Source organism: Leuciscus leuciscus, assembly GCF_965113295.1.
Source record: "Leuciscus leuciscus genome assembly, chromosome: 15".
Classification (NCBI taxonomy): Eukaryota; Metazoa; Chordata; class Actinopteri; order Cypriniformes; family Leuciscidae; genus Leuciscus; species Leuciscus leuciscus.
Window position 1 is genome coordinate 14,581,189 of NC_138739.1, and position 17,319 is coordinate 14,598,507.

General features: G+C 36.8%; 1 protein-coding gene and 1 long non-coding RNA gene across 2 annotated transcripts; one reads left to right on the top strand and one right to left on the bottom strand.

Moving 5' to 3' along the window:
* The first annotated feature begins 163 nt into the window (after positions 1-163).
* LOC309476362 lies at positions 164-2,809 on the top strand. The gene is made up of 2 exons (XR_014198058.1): positions 164-281; positions 1,867-2,809. It is a non-coding gene; the product is annotated as an uncharacterized lncRNA (long non-coding RNA).
* Positions 2,810-6,796: 3,987 nt separating this feature from the next.
* LOC309476206 (uncharacterized protein) lies at positions 6,797-15,034 on the bottom strand. Its single transcript, XM_082139455.1, has 6 exons — positions 14,849-15,034; positions 14,177-14,506; positions 13,553-13,888; positions 12,179-12,291; positions 12,027-12,053; positions 6,797-8,205 (listed from the first exon to the last, which is right to left on the bottom strand). Exons 1-4 carry the CDS (start codon positions 14,898-14,900, stop codon positions 12,218-12,220), a joined length of 792 nt encoding a protein of 263 aa, XP_081995581.1. The 5' UTR covers positions 14,901-15,034; the 3' UTR covers positions 6,797-8,205; positions 12,027-12,053; positions 12,179-12,217.
* Positions 15,035-17,319: the final 2,285 nt, after the last annotated feature.

Here is a 17,319-nt window from a genome sequence, read left to right on the forward strand (position 1 = left end):
AACACAACTTTATCCAGTTCATGAACATAATCTTGCATGTGTAAAGATTCAGCTTTCTGCTTGTCATCAAATTAACATCGCTATGAATGACAATGTGCTCATTGAAAATAACGTGTTAAGAATATTGTTCTAAATATAATTACTTAATACTCTGCTATAATGTCAAATTCATGAATGCTAATTAATCTTTTATTATTATTATTATTTAAACAGATACAGCTTGTGATGTAGAAATAACGTATGCTGAGACAGTGAGCTACAGAGGAAATGCACCTAAACCGGTAAGATATTTTAATCTCTGCATTTAGACTGTATTTTAGCTGAGACTGAGATTTTGATGTGTGCTTGTGTTTTTGTCTGTATAATGATCTCACACACATTACACACAACAGCATTATATCAGATATTATAAAAGCCATAACATGTTCATTCAATGTCAAAACTTCACTATCGATACCTTTAAATAACTGTAAAATCTCTTACAAAATAAAAAATAAATAAACAAAAGAAATTTTCACACACTTATTTTAACAAGACTAGAACAAGACCAAGTTTGTGTTGTCAGCTGCTAGCCCTATCGCATATTAGCATACTAAACATAATTTCATTGAATGATCGGGAAGAGACTCTTTAGCACAATTACAACCAGAAAAAACATAACAGAAATTATAACTGAACATTACACACTAACAAGTCTATCCCTTTACTGACATAAAACACATACAATAATGCTCACTTTCTACATTTGCAGTCCCATGCAAAGCGTGAAGAATTATTAATGTAGTAGTCCCAACCTAAAATTATTAAGTTACCTTCCATTTGATTAAGTGAATTAAGTTAACAATGTGTTTGTTTCGAGCAGTGAACAGTGTTTATTTTATGTATTTACAAAATCGCCAATTTTTCACCTTACATGTTAAATTTGTTTTTTAATATTACACTCTCAGAGTACATATGACTACTCTGAGGTACCAGTACTACTATGCACCCTTTAGGGGTTGAGAAGGTACAGATGTGGCCACGGGGCAGGTAACAGTTCTTCAGTATATTTCCACGTTGCTGACACGGTCACGGTATGAGACGCAGAGTATTTGCTGAAGACATCATTGTTGAAAAGATGTTTGGATGTTTGGTGATGCTTGCTGACGATTTCCAGGTCTCACTCGAGTAGATGGCTGTAGGGATGACGATCGAATTTAGAAGTCGGATTTTTGTTCCTAAGGTCATTGAATTAGACGTCCAGATCAGCCATAGTCGCCGTTTAACCGTCGTGGCCTTCCCAAGTCGACTTGCGATGTCTCGCCATCCTCTGTCACACACCCCTGTCTAAATAAGTAAATGAATCAACTTTGTCCAGAGGCTGTTGGTCAACGTGTACATGTGTATATGTTGCAAGAGGTCAATGAAACGAACCAGGATGAGAGAACAATTTTACAAAGTGTGCCACGATGTCGAATGCTTTTGTAAAATCGATGAAATTGACCGTCTGTTTCTGCTGTAGTTCAACAGTTTGCTCAATAATTGTTCTTAATACGAAAATTTGTTCCGAGCAGGATCGACAGTGTAATATTACTTAATTGATTTAAAAAATTTTACTTCTGAAAGATTAACACTTTTGTGTCACCACTTAATGCCCAATTTAAAATTTGGGTCCTGAAGCAAACGACTGAGAACTCAGTCTAAATCTGCTTCATGTTAGCTTAGCAGTAAGAAAAAGTTAAATGTTTTATCAAATTACATTGCATCACTGTTATAAAAAAAACAAAAAAACATGATTTCACATTGAATCTTAATCAATCTTCAAGATGCCACATTTTAAATATAATAATTTTATTGATATTATATCTTGTGTGATGTTTTTTACAGAAAGTTAAAGAGTGGGATCATGTGGTGTATGCACAAGTCGCTACGAGAAAGAATCCCAAATCCACAGAAGAATCAGCCTCGTTTGACACATTGGAAAAATTTTATGTTTGACTCTTAAGGAATAGTTCACCCCAAAATAATAATTATGACATAATTTACTTGCTCTAAAGCCATCCTAGATGTCTATGCCTTTCTTATTTCATTCGAACAATCATGTATGCGTGTACAGCCGTTGCCGGAAGCCAGTGATTTTAGTGTATAAAGTTTTAATTATGGATATTTTTCCTCCTAAAACCCATTGCTTCGCTTCAGAAGGCATTTATTTACCCACTGGAGTCATATGATTTACTTTCATGATGGATAGATGCAGTTTTTGGAGCTTCTAAAACTTGGACAATTGTAATGCAGGAAGAGCTAGGATATTGTTTAATATAAATCGGATTGTGTTCGACTGAAAGAAGAAAGTCAAACACACTTAGGATGGCTTGAGGGTAAGTAAATTATGGGATAATTTTCATTTTTGGGTGAACTATCTTTTTAAAGGAATATCTACTGTAACTGAAAGTTCGCGGTAGGTTTCTTTTGACTTTTGATACTCATTATGTAATGATTATGTAATTTTATGTCTATATTTGCACTCCATTTAATGTATATAATGTTTTTTTTACTTACCTGTGTGATTATTTAAATCTTAAATTAGATTAATTTATAGAGAACATTAAGTGAAATTCACTCACTGTGTTTGTGTTTTGTATCGGGTATGTTTTCTGTTTTATACATTTTTTTTTGTGTAATGTGATTTTTCTTTACATTATGTATGGCTCCTCTTCTTCCCTTTTTGTATTGTAACTGAATGGGAGAGAAAACAAGGGCGATTGCCTCTCATAGAGGTTGCTTATTTTTGTCTTGTATCAGGGGAATAAAAGATCTATAGCGAAACGTTCGCCTGCTGTCCCGTGTCTAACTACACATCGCAGAATCAAGTGTTTTATAACTGGTGTCGCTGGCCGCACATCACGCTTGGCGTCGCTAGCCACCGGTTACACACTGAAAGTCTATTTTCAAGCTTAAAAAAGATTTGACAAGCAAGAAGAACAAACCTCCTTGGTTCTGGTGCATCAAGCATGCAGATTGAAGCTTCTAGCTAACTCAACTAAATGAGACATATGTGTAGCTACATCTAGAAAACAGATGCAAAATATTCATCAAGACAAGTCAAGCCTGCTTCATTCTGTACAGAAATGTTTTGATCTTTTGGGTGGACAAACAGCTTCATGAGCGTGCGACCACTGTAGGATGTTTATGTTTGAGGTGAGATAGCGTGCGCCGTGCGGTTGAAGATGTTTCCATTTCTGCACATATGAAGCTCACATTTGACTTCCGCTCAGCACAGCTTTACAATGAAACTGATTCTGACAGATAAAAGATTCTATCAAATTAGACCGTGACATTATTTTGAGATCTTACAGTGTGAATGTGAAATAAGAAAATATCATACTAATGTGAAATATTAAGATTGATGTTCAAGGGCGTATACATCTCTATATGTCTCAATCACCGTATATGCTGTGGTCCTGTAGCTGCTATAGTTTCTATAGTTCAATCCAGCTAGAGAAGAAAAAGTTATTTCTAGAAAGCCTCAACTATTCTTGATCTCACACCTTTAGTCTCCACATCCTGTACCTGTTTTATAAAGATCATATTCATATACAACACAACATTGTTTGGTCTTTGTGGGTGTGTAAACTGATACTGAGCTGTAAATGCCATGTGACTGATGACTCAATATTGAAACTTCCTTCAGCAATAGGGGAAAGCAAGTCTGGTTTAAGAAACATCTTCTATACTTGAATGAATACATTAAAGGAGAAGTTCACTTTTGAAAAAACTTTTGCTGATAATTTACTCACCCCCATGTCATCCAAGATGTCCATGTCTTTCTTTCTTCAGTCGAAAAGAAATTAAGGTTTTTGATGAAAACATTCCAGGATTTTTCCACATATTATGGATTCCATTGGGACCCAAACGGTTCAAGGTCCAAATGACAGTTTCATTGCCGCTTCAAAGGGCTTTAAACGATACCAGACGATGAATAAGGGTCTTATCTAGCGAAACGATCGGTCATTTCAAAAATAAAATAAAAAGTTGACGTTTTATAAGCACAAATGTTCGCCTTGCTCTGTTCTGTGATGCGCGTTCGTGACGTCACGTAATACGCAATTACGTTGAAAAGGTCAAGTTTGATGTGTTTACAAATGTGCGGAAGGAGGACCATATAAACATTTTCAAATGTATTTGTGTCAGTTTATCGTTTAAAATGCCCATTTCGTGTGCGCATCCTGAGTGTTTTAATATTAAAAAGCCAAAAAGAACATTTTCTTCAATTTTTCAAGCGTGACCTTTTCAACGTAATTGCGTATTACGTGACGTCACGAACGCGCATCACAGAACAGAGCAAGCCGAACATTTGTGCTTATAAAACGTCAACTTTTTATTTTATTTTTGAAATGACCGATCGTTTCGCTAGATAAGACCCTTATTCATCGTCTGGTATCGTTTAAAGCCCTTTGAAGCGGCAATGAAACTGTCATTTGGACCTTGAACCGTTTGGGTCCCAATGGAATCCATAATATGTGAAAAAATCCTGGAATGTTTTCATCAAAAACCTTAATTTCTTTTCGACTGAAGAAAGAAAGACATGGACATCTTGGATGACATGGGGGTGAGTAAATAATCAGCAAAAGTTTTTTTAAAAGTGAACTTCTCCTTTAATGGCTGTCATTGAAAGATGCCTTTTGCCCACATAATGGTGTAACTAACAAAAAAAGGGTTAACTGGCCATTTAACAAGACAAAACTTTACTCTTTCACACATTAAACCCGGTAAATGAATGTAAAACTACCAGATACATCTGCTTTTAACAGATTTTCATATTTTTACTGTTAAATATACATGATCTAATTAAATGAGACCCTTTAGTCCACAAAATTATGCTGGCTGCCAAGCTAATATTCATTCATTTACTTTTTTATTAGTTGTACTTGTGAAGCAAAGCATCTCCATTATTATCATCTTGCATGCTTCTTCATCCAAACATACTTTGTATGTAAGGCTTTATGCACAGCTGCACTACTTCCTGAACTTCAGCCAGCTCTTTGTTTCCTGTCTGTCATTATTGGACAAACTGATTAATCCAGGTGTGTCTGATTATTGTTACTGAGGTCAGGCACACCTGGATTAATCAGTTTGTCCAATAATGACAGACAGGAAACAAAGAGCTGGCTGAAGTTCAGGAAGTAGTGCAGCTGTGCATAAAGCCCATTGTGAGGCTTATTGAGGAGAGGGGTGTACATTTTTTAAAGGGTAACTAAACCCTAAACCAACTTTTTTTAGTTAATGATCTGTAAGAATGGGGCTTTATTAGTGCTGTTCATTGATTCAAGTAGTTTTTTTGACATTTGTGTTTAAAGTGTTTTAATTTGACAAAATATGGTGTAAAAACATCTGAGTGCTGCCCTCTTCAGGATGAACAGTGGCTACTGCAGTTGAATTTTCCTATTGGAAGTTGTGGTACCCTCTGACGTCAGAGGTTACCAGCTAACCACGCCCTTGCCTGCAGAGAGATATGTCACAGATGCACGCCCCCTCTCCACTGGGCTCTGCCTACTTTTCCAGCATTTTTCAAATATTGCCAGTGGGTGGAGTCAGGCTCTGACCAGGGGTTTAGTTACCCTTTAATAGCTCAGTCGCCTTGTCTGACGACTCCCGTTTTCTTTTAAATCACGTGGACGGCCGTGTATGTGTGCTCCATTTACCTGGGCAAGTGATGGCACTAGGATGCATTTTGGGACGATGACGAGCCTCTGGAGGGAGTGTGATGCTCTGGGAAATGTTCTGTGGGGAAACCATTGGTCCAGCCATTCACGTGGACGTAAATTTGACACGTGCCACCTACCTAAACATTGTTACAGAGAAGGCACACCCCTTCATGACTATACTGTTCCCTGGTGGAAGTGGCCACTCGGCTGGATAATGACATTACCACACTGCACACACTTTTCAGGAATGGTTCGGTCATGATGAAGAGTTCAAGGTGTTTCCCTGCCCTCTAAATTCCCCAGATCTCAATCCAAATTAGCATCTGTGGGATTGGCCAGACCAACAAGTTTGATCCATGATGGTTCCACCTCGCAACATACAGGACTTGGTGCTGACGTCTTGGTGCCAGAAATCAACAGGACTCCTTCAGGGCTCGTGTAGGCCTCAGTGAGTCTGTGTAGTTTTGGCAACAGATGTGGAGGACCAACAGCATATTAGGCAGATGCTCATAATGTTTTGGCTCATCGAATCAATGACACCACTGACCTTTCATATTTACTCAAGGTTGAATCGGTAGAAAGTTGAACAGGTACACATTCATGGCAGTTATTCATCATATTATACAAAATCCTCTACAGAAAAAGCAACTATCCTGAAACGAACCCTTTAGAGAAAACATGTATGCTACTTCATTTATAACTGTCATTTCAAAATACATGATCAGCTGCTGTGTGTAAACGAGTAAAGACCTTTAGAGTTCAGTGAGTATTTATGATACTGTACAACTTAAAAACAAAGACAAAACATCTACAAATCACTAATATGTAAAGTTAAATGTAAATTGTTTTAATCTGTGCATGGGAGATAAAACCTGCAGGCATGGATATTCACTTTGATCTTGATATTCAGAAATGTCAAAATTCTATTGTAATAATTTGTGTATTATTAGCCTACACTTTTTTTGAGTCGTTTACTCATTCAATATAACATTATACTGTTTTCCTTACAATGAAAATTTGCTCAAAATGAAGGATTAAGTACTTTTGAATTGAAATTTCCGTGTAATATTTTTTAGTAGTATTTTTGTAAAGTGTAAAGAAAACATCCAAAATACAAGTGTTTATTTTATTGCACTTCATTTGCGTCTGTAGATTTAAATTATAATACAAATCTTTAAAGGCCATTTTCTCAAAATGTCCCAATTCAGTAGAACTTATAGATACCTAAAACGTATGTAAAGTTTTGACTGTACTAAAGCATAGCAATACTGTAATAAACCTTGTTGAACCCCAAGCACTACGTCCATCAAAATAATCTTACACAGCCAGCTGTTTACAGTTTTAATAAAAGGGAATTACACTTTATTTTAAATTGAAAACGTTAAAACTCATCACACTCAGAGAAGGAGAAAAGAAGGCAGTTTTAAAACACATTTTTTAGACTGTCTTTGGTTTACTACAGTTTTAAGGAGAAAATCCTCAACAATGTTTACTGATGAATTCTCACATGGTTTGTCTTTATGCATTAAAAGCACCAAATAGACATGTAAACAATACAAAGTAGAAAATAATACAATTTCACCCTTTGTGTTGAAAAACGTTTAAGACCAACTAATATGTGACAAAATCAATAAACTCAGCATGACAATAATAAAATAAAGTCTCCTCCTCACATGACGTCATAAATTAAAGAACCCATCAGCGAAATAAACTGATCAAAACTTAAATACTACAAATGTTTCGTTTAGACACGTTTGACGAAATGTTATGTTTGGCGAATGTTCCAAATGTTTGTGTGGCGAACGTGCCGTAACATCTATCACATGAAGTATTTCATTCATTCAACAACAGCCGTATCATTAAGGTAAAGACATGGAGCATTAAATAATCTCAGTAAAGTGTTTCACTGACTATAAAATAAATCAGTAAGATAGTAGTTAATACTTGTGTGGTGATGCTGTAGATTGTGGATCTATAAAAAACACACTGTTCATAGTTCAAGACTGCAAACCAGTTTTTTTTTTCTTTTTTTTTTTTCTAATGGTTTACCAAAGGCACCTTGCTGGTTAAAATAGTAAAACACCTGAATTTGCAACATAACAATATCAGCTTTTTTCCAGTAAACTCAACAATGATACCAGTAACACCTACAGTAGCAGTAGTGCAGACTCAACTCAATCCCTGAATCCCTGCTGTTTGACTCACAGCGGTCTTGAAGAAAAAAATCATAAATAAATCATATTTGTGAACCTTTGTGGGGGTTTCCAGTGAGCAGGTAATGTGACATATTTAGATTTACATATATGCAAATACACTGCTCAAAAAAACGTGAGTTTCAGCTGATGCTTTTCTCTCATTTTCCATTGCCTCTTCACATTCCTTTTCAATGAAAGTACCAGTGTAATAAATGGTTATATTGGTGTCTCACTGTCAGCCTCATGCTGATTATAGGACGTCCCATCAGTAGTGTTTAACAGTACGTACTAATCTTATGGGCAGGAGTCTCCTCTTCAGCTTCATTCTGATTAAAGGAACACAGAGAGAGAGAGAGAGAGAGAGAGAGAGAATTCATTTAGCATTTCTTTCAGTGTTTGCAGAATATATAATAGTTTTATTTTCCCACATATTAAACACATTGTGTAAGAGCCATTGGATGTTTGTTATAATTCCACTGTTGGACACAGGGTGGAGTGTAGGTGAGTCATAGGAAGCACATTTTTGAGCGTGTCAGGACATGTGAGGGTGGAAGCAAACTTGTGGGATTTACTGTGTGTTTGTGCATCGGAACTGTGAGTTTAATATGAAATCTACAAGCATTGTGATAAATAAAGTTGATAAACGCAGCACTGCACTGGAAGTGTGTCTTTTGGATTTCACACGTCAGAAACAATCCAACAACACCTCTAATGACAAGATAGCTCTCTTAATGAATCTTCAGTCTGATAAACTGAATCACAATAATATAAAATGTTTCCACGCAATTGTCTGAAGCAGTGAGATTTAACATTGCAACATTTATCTTTCCTAAACAGCCCTGCACATCTAATATGCTTGAACTAGTGTATTAGTGAGCATTAATAAGACATTTTTATATTATTAAGATTATTTGAGAGTTAATTTATGATTTATTATACTGGCACTGCCTCACATGTGATGATCTGCTGTTTATTGCCTATATTTATGTTACACCCTGACCATAGACCAGGGTCATAACAGCCTATGGAAAAAAAATATATGATATTTATGCCACTGTTCTTCATTATAAAATAAAACAACATGATGTGACTTTTTTTATTCCGACTGTGCTGCTAATCCTGTTGAAATGGATGTTTAGGGTCCATGTAAATGCAGCTGCTTGTAGGGTATTTGTGTATCCGATTGGAATCTGATTTACAATTAGGCCCTGTTTACACCTGGTATTAAGATGCGCTTTGTCCGATCAGATCATAAGTAGACGAGGGAGACACGTTCCTGCATGTTTACAATCGTAAACAGGAACGTGTTTCATCTTGTAATGAATCCACATTACAAGATGAATGTGTTTCATCTTGTAATGTCGACTTTACAAGATGTTTTAATCCATCTTGTGTCCACTTTCAACCACTTCTGTCCTGATTTCTTTAAGAGGAGGGTCTACTACCAAACTTGGGTCTCCAGCCGACAAAGTTTAAATCCTGTCTGGCTAGAGCTCTTCCCATAATGTTTACGCATTAGGTCAGTAGGCGGAGAGTAGTTGGTCTTTTGTGGCTGTTCGACATTCGACCACATGAGCGTTTACACTACTAAAGCAATCCGGTCGATTGTGTTTTCTACTGCCTCTGGTAGTGGTCAAAGTGGAAGCTCAAAACGTTTTAGACCCCGTTTACACCTGTATTTGGCATCCGATCGACCGAAACGCATCTTAATACCAGTTGTAAACATGGCCTTATTGACCGTCCACATTTTAACACTATTCAGATCCGATTTGTGAGTCCCGTGGCGCTGTTTCGTTTTCCAGAATCTCTGCATTGCTTTCTGCGGAAATGACGTTGCATTGTTAGGCATACGCCAAAGACAACAACAGCAACATAAAGGGGCTTGCAATACAGATATAGTCTTTAATTGATTGCCTATGGAATGATATTCCGGACATTATTCAAAAGGAATTGCAAATTGTATTTGCAATTGCGTTTTCTATTTGTGGACACATAAAATGTGACATAATCCAAACGCAAATGCAAATCGCGCATTACCGTTTGCATTTTCGTTTAAGCGAACGCACAGTGACTGCCAAATTTAAAATGGAAATGCAAAGTCTGTTTGCAACTGTGTTTCCCATATCTTACGAGTCTTGACCCTGTCATATTTAAATAGCAATTTCAATGACCACGTCTGCTTTTTCACTTTCTCAGCGTCGCGTATGTAGCCAGCCAAAACTCAAATGGAATCGCAATTCCCTTAGTATTTCCATTTCCGATGCCTTACACGGAAACCTGTCAATCAGTGTCAAGGGTGGGATTATGCTATGGGGCGTGTTCGTGTTGGGACGTGACGTCACTCACAGTCGACCGTCAAGAGGTGATGCCCTGAACAGACAGACGCCGATTTATTGTAAACAATGGAGGTAGTTAGTTGGTGAAATTGTGGAGGACCTTATGATGCTTGTGCAGCAAGTTGATGACAGTACATCCTCTACAGATGTCCTCTTACTCAGAAGCCGTTTAGTTTTAGATAAGTTAAATGAGTTCGTGGCCTTGACCAACAGCAACATCAGTAACGCTGTCTTCGCCAACCTCAGTGAAGTAGCTAACAGGCTTTTTGTGAAGGACAGGACAACTAAAGGACCTGGACGTCCTTTACTGGACATACCACAAGAGATGAGTGTCGGTGCTAGGTCTCACCCCTTCAAATAAGTGTTCTCAATTTGCGAAATTCAATAAAAATTCTTTCTGTTGCAGTTAAACCTGTGGATGTGTGTGTGAGAATGTTTGTTCCACTTTACATTTGTGGTAGTATCAGGCTTTCATTTGTCAATTTGTTTAGATTTATGTGGGATTTAATCATTTTATTGAAAAATGAATCTGAGCTGTGAAATGGACAAAAACAAAATTATACATAGGCTACTTTCAGAACAATTAAATCAAACCCAGGTTTTTTTTTGTGTGTTTAGACAAATAATGTAACAAAAGTCACAAAATTCCATGATACTGAGATAAAGGGAGCAATGTTTTTTTAATGGGGGGAAAATATCAAATGAGGTCCAAACAGAACCCAAAGACAATGATTGTAATGCAGTGGGATTTTAAGTGCAGTCATTATGAATAATTCAGCGCTGATCTAAATGCAGCTGTGTCCAGCAACACCTTTGGTTTTGGTTTAGTTTAAAATGAATATTTCTTAAACCCTCATGTTGTCTTTGGGTTCTGTTTGGACCTCATTTGATATTTTCCCCCGATTAAAAATGGCTTCTGAGTAAGAGGACATCTGTAGAGGATGTACTGTCGTCAACTTGCTGCACGAGCATCATAAGGTCCTCCACAATTTCACCAACTAACTACCTCCATTGTTTACAATAAATCGGCGTCTGTTCAGGGCATCACCTCTTGACGGTCGACTGTGAGTGACGTCACGTCCCAACACGAACACGCCCCATAGCATAATCCCACTCTTGACACTGATTGACAGGTTTCCGTGTAAGGCATCGGAAATGGAAATACTAAGGGAATTGCGATTCCATTTGAGTTTTGGCTGGCTACATACGCGACGCTGAGAAAGTGAAAAAGCAGACGTGGTCATTGAAATTGCTATTTAAATATGACAGGGTCAAGACTCGTAAGATATGGGAAACACAGTTGCAAACAGACTTTGCATTTACATTTTAAATTTGGCAGTCACTGTGCGTTCGCTTAAACGAAAATGCAAACAGTAATGCGCGATTTGCATTTGCGTTTGGATTATGTCACATTTTATGCGTCCACAAATAGAAAACGCAATTGCAAATACAATTTGCAATTCCTTTTGAATAATGTCCGGAATATCATTCCATAATTGCCAGTCTCAAAGTTCAATTCCATTCTGTTCGACAGGCACTTTTCAACAACACGACCTTGTTTCTGCAGCAACTCTCTGCATATTTTATGTGGCGTGAGAAAGTGGGATAAACCACGTGAAATTTGATCAGAGCGATCAGACTGAAACGGATTTCCAGAACTGCGATTGGAATAGAATTTCAAACCACATTTGAATGAAGCTCAAAACGGATTTGTAAAAATCGCATTGCATGTGATTTTTTTTGCCGTTCACACTTCACAATCTGATCGGATTTGAACTGACAATCTGAAAGAGGCAATAGTATGATCTTACCTGATTATTGGGGGGTCGATCCGCAAACTGTTTAATAATAATAACAAAACACAGATCACTTTGTTAATCAGAATAAAATACATATTTTCGCATCTTGCAATTATTATTTAAACACAATTTCCAACTTGGTAAATCAGCTATGCAATACTCACCATTTTGTCCACACTTGCGATAGTAAATCATATCAGCAGTTACAGCAGCAGCAACAACAAGCAGAAGACAACAACAACTATTTCTGCTACAGCTCCTGATGATAAACCTGAATCTGGAACAGTTAAAGACAGACAGACATTATTACTAGAGAGTGACTGATAATAACCAACATTAACAAAATCTTTGTCTGATATTTACACCATTGTACTTAGGTCATCATTTGTATGACATTTATTTAAAGGAACACGCCAACTTTTTGGGACTTTAGCTTATTCACGTATCCCCCAGAGTTAGATAAGTCCATACATACTTGCCTTTGGCTTGCTCAGTTGGGGATATTTTGGGGATATTTAATTTAATTTTATCAATCAATAAATTCCTCTTGAAACAAACTTTGTTGTATTATTTTAATTTAATACTGTGGAGCTGCTTTGATACAATCTGTATTGTGAAAAGCGCTATACAAATAAACTTGACTTGACTTGACATACCCTTCTCATCTCAGTGCGTGCCGTAACTCTGTCTGACGCACCCACCACTAGCCTAGCTTAGCACAAAGACTGGAGGTAAACGGCTCCAGCTAGCACACTGCTCCCAATAAGTGATAGAATAACGCCAACATTTTCCAATTTACATGTTGTGATGTGTATAGTCATTGCATGTACAAATAAGAAGGTCACATGAGACACAGACATCTTCTAACCATATACATACTGGGAACTATATTCTCAGAAGGCGAAGCACTGCAACTCTTAGCAAACTCTCTGCTCCTCACGAGGCTTCTCAGGTGCTGCGAGCAAATCACTCCGCCCAAGTAGCAGTGTTTCGCCTTCTGAGAATATAGTTCCCAGTATATGTATACGGTTAAAAGATGGTTGTGTCTCATGTGACCTTGTTATTTGTACACACTGTCACTATACAAACTGCAACATGTAAACAGGAAAATGTTGGTGTTATTTTGTCACTTATTGGGAGATGTATGCTAGCTGGAGCTGTTTATCTCCAGTCTTCGTGCTAAGCTAGGCTAGCAGTGGGTGCGTCAGACAGAGTTAAGGCACGCACGGAGATGAGAAGGGTATGTATGGACTTATCTAACTCTGGGGGATACGTGAATAAGCTAAAGTCCCAAAGAGTCGGCGTGTTCCTTTAACTATTAAATGACAGCATGATAATAAATAAATACCAGCAGCTAAAACAGCATCACAACACTGTGTGCTCAAAAGGAAACAACATGTTCACAGAAAAACTAATTCTATGCATTTTTCATGTCATCTTTTTTTTTCTAATTGCCCACAATAAAAGCATTTACTATAGATAAATAAATAAAAATAACAATAGTTTAAAATTGCTAATGGGAACTAAATTATACTCACTAACAGTAACACCGAAGCGCTTCACACTGACAGCGCTGCTGATGCGACGAAGATCAGCGCTGCTGATCTTCAGTTTATATTCTCCAGAGTCAGTGTTTCTGGTGTTTGTGATGGTCAGAGATCCAGTCTGATAATTCACCTCAACTCTGTCTCTGAATCTCTCTTTACACTGTTCATCTTCACAGAACTTAGTCTGATGTCTATAAATTTCAGCGATGAGAATATCATTAAAATACCACGTCATCACATCATTTGGGTTTCTTACTACTCCAGAATCTAAAGTAACAGATTCTCCCTCCTTCACTGAGGTTTGATCCGTTTCTGTAGCAGGAACACCTGAAACACAAACCAACAGATAATTGAAAACTAAACATCAATGGTAAAGCACTGTGGATATGAGTACAATTTCTCATGTTCTTTGAAAATAAACATTTATTTGCTCTGCACACACATTTTAAAATATTATTTTACATGAAATCCTTTAACAGTAAATGTTTTGAAAGTGTTTTAAGTTTTAAACCGTATTAACGGCATTAAAATACAAGAGAAAAGAACACCTCTGAATGTTGATTTGCGATGTGATTGAAGCCTATTTAGCCTGCTAACAATCATTAATTGACTCACCATAAACAATTACATTGAAGATCTTTTCACTGATGCTGCTGCTGCTGATGAGCTTCAGTTCATAAACTCCAGAGTCTGTGGTTCTGGTGTTTGTGATGGTCAGAGATCCAGTCTGATGATCCAGCATCAGTCTGTCTCTGAATCTCTCATCTCCATCTTCACACTGAACATCTGTACAGATATCACTGAGATCTCCACTGATTTCAGCTATTCGAATGTCATTAAAATACCATTTAATATCTTCTTGTTGCTTTGTTTCAACATAAGTGTGTAGAGTGACTGAATTTCCCTCCATCACTGACAATCCGACAATATCAGCATTGAAAAGAACTGAAAAAGAAATTAAGTTATTTATGCGCCAAACAAAAATAAACAACAGGTAAGTGCTGAGAAAATGTTTATCTAATGATCATAAAGGTTGAGTAGAGAAATTCGTCTGGATTCATAATGTAACATCATTGATTTACACATTCACTCATCAGACAAACATGAGTCTCATGAACTTTAACTTGATTATCATATAAGCCAGAAAAAAAACTAAGATAATCGTGCTTTTAATCACTAAACATTGTTTTTATTTTTAGTAGCCTACTAGTTTGAAAACACGTGGGATGTAACTAGGCACTTTCGTTTTAAATCATTAGCAGACAAAGAGTAACATAAATGTCTTACCATGGTCGGATAAAAACAATAACACCAAGAACACATTTAATCGATCCGCCATTTTCACACAAAAATGTAATTAAAATAAATCACTTTACACTTTACATACTGCATTCTGTATGTTTACCGCGAAGCCCTACGTTACCCCCAACCACCATTCTTTCCTTTTCCTTCTCCTTCAGGAGTTTCAGTACAGCGTAAAATGACGTTGTAGAGTAGGCGTTCTCCTAATTCCGAATTTGCATAGGTCATCGGTCATGCGTTTTCTTTTTTGCCGCTAATAGAAACAAGGTTAAAATTAATTATTTATGTCATGTCAAAGTAAATTATTTCAAAGTCACACGCTAATATATTACACAATCGCACCATTAAAACAATCTGAAATATTGGAATACACCAGGATCCACGGTCACACTTTTAACAAAAATATCAAATGAAAAATAAGAAACGAAAATAAAATAACCTGTGTTGTGTATAGTACAGGTAAGAGTGGATGAACTTAACCTTTCTCTACTGACCAGAAATATTTGTCACCCCAGATTAATGTAATACAATATAAAAGTGCTGCACTGTTTTCACTGATAATTGCATGATTCTTATAAACCTATAATACAAAGACAGGTAATTTGTTTAATGTGCTGTCATTTATTAAAATGGTATATTACATGTGCATCAGACACCTGTGTGTTTTACAGGGGTTTCACGAGAGATACCTGTCCTAACTGAATTACATGTGCATCAGACACCTGTGTGTGTTTTCCAGGGGTTTCACGAGAGATACCTGTCCTAACTGAATTACATGCGCATCAGATTCATGTGTGTGTGTTTTGTGTGTAAATCTATTTTTATATTCTAATACACTTACAAATACGCTGTTAAACCTTAAAGGGGCTATATGCTTTTTTTCTGAAATTTAAACTCGCGACTGACACCTGTGGTCAAAAAACAGAACTGCTCTTCCTTTCTGCTCGCTCTCGCAGCGCGCGCTCGTACGTGCACACTTCACAAGTCATCTGCTGCAAGGAGGTCAACATTATGTTTACTGAGGTAAGAATTATTTATCTGAAATTAGTGATCTGAAACGTTTAACATGAACGCGCTTGACGTCACATCCGCAGACAGCGCGGGAAAAATCCGACCCGACAGAAAATAGGAAAAATAGGATACAGGCGGTGCACCCACTGTGAGCGGACAAGGTGTCAGTATGCTCATCAGGAGATGTTTGAGTCATAAATGGTAAAATAAAAAGGCTATTGTTACGTTTATTTTGGGGGAAAAGATGCATATAGCCCCTTTAAAACTTTTTTTTCACTGCTATTTTAAAACAACATACTGACAAGACAGCGCTGTTCATACTCAACTTTATTAAAAATCTTCACAGGATTTTCTGATGTACTATCTCCCACACCATCACTTTTCATATGACTGGAATGTCACACTATAGAAAGAGAGAACAATCATGTACAGACAAACTTTGATGATGGATTTTGACAAAAACATAAAAGCTATTGAAGATTTATCAGTGAGAGTGATACAGTTGCTAAGGTGTTCCATGTTGTTACTATACTAAGTGTTACTCCTAAGTTTAGAGGGAGGGAGGTAGATACTAGTGTGTTAGTGGATAGATATGGTTATTGATAAAGTCAAACAAGTGTTAAGAATCAGGGTTGTGAGAAATATAAATATTGTAGCTTGGACATGTACCTGTCTGAAAGTAAGTGGCTTTCCTTGAGAAAGGAAGTCTGCACATTTGCAGATAAAAACACCACAGTCATTTCCATTTGTCTGTTTGGGAATTGCCTAGAAACAAAATTCCAAGTAAGTATAACGGTTAACAAAAGGACACAGTTTAAAGAATATTTGTATAACTTACTATATGGTGGTATGCATACGTTGGTTCTCATTCGGCCGATGGTCCACCTGGAAGCCTCAAAGCAGCAGGCTTTTTTGATTTTGTTCTCCTCCATGAGGTATTTCCTGTTAAGAAATCACACATGAGACATGCATACATGCCTTCAAAGCAGTTTGAGGTTAAAACCAAAGTTGCAATTGGACATAACTCACAACAATATGTGGCAGATCTCATCATGTCTCTGACCCATGGAGTCATAGCACTGGATGGTCTGGGATTTGAAATCAATTCCCTGGTGATAAGCAAAGGTTTTTTTTAAATAGTAAAAAAGTAAATATACATTTTTTACATTTTTAATCATACAGTATAGATACTGTGGGATTATAAAGCAAACAAGCAAAACAGTGATAGATATATAACAAAAAGGTTATTAGCTACAATATTATTAGTATCATTTATCCAATTTTTTAAAATATATTTATTGCACGATAAAAAGCATGACAAGTTAACTAAAAGAATTATGCTGGATGAAGTCAATGTGAATGATACCCGATTACAACTGATTTTACTTCTATAATGTGACTGAGAAAGAAAAATGTACAGAGGAAAAAAATGATGAACAAGGAAT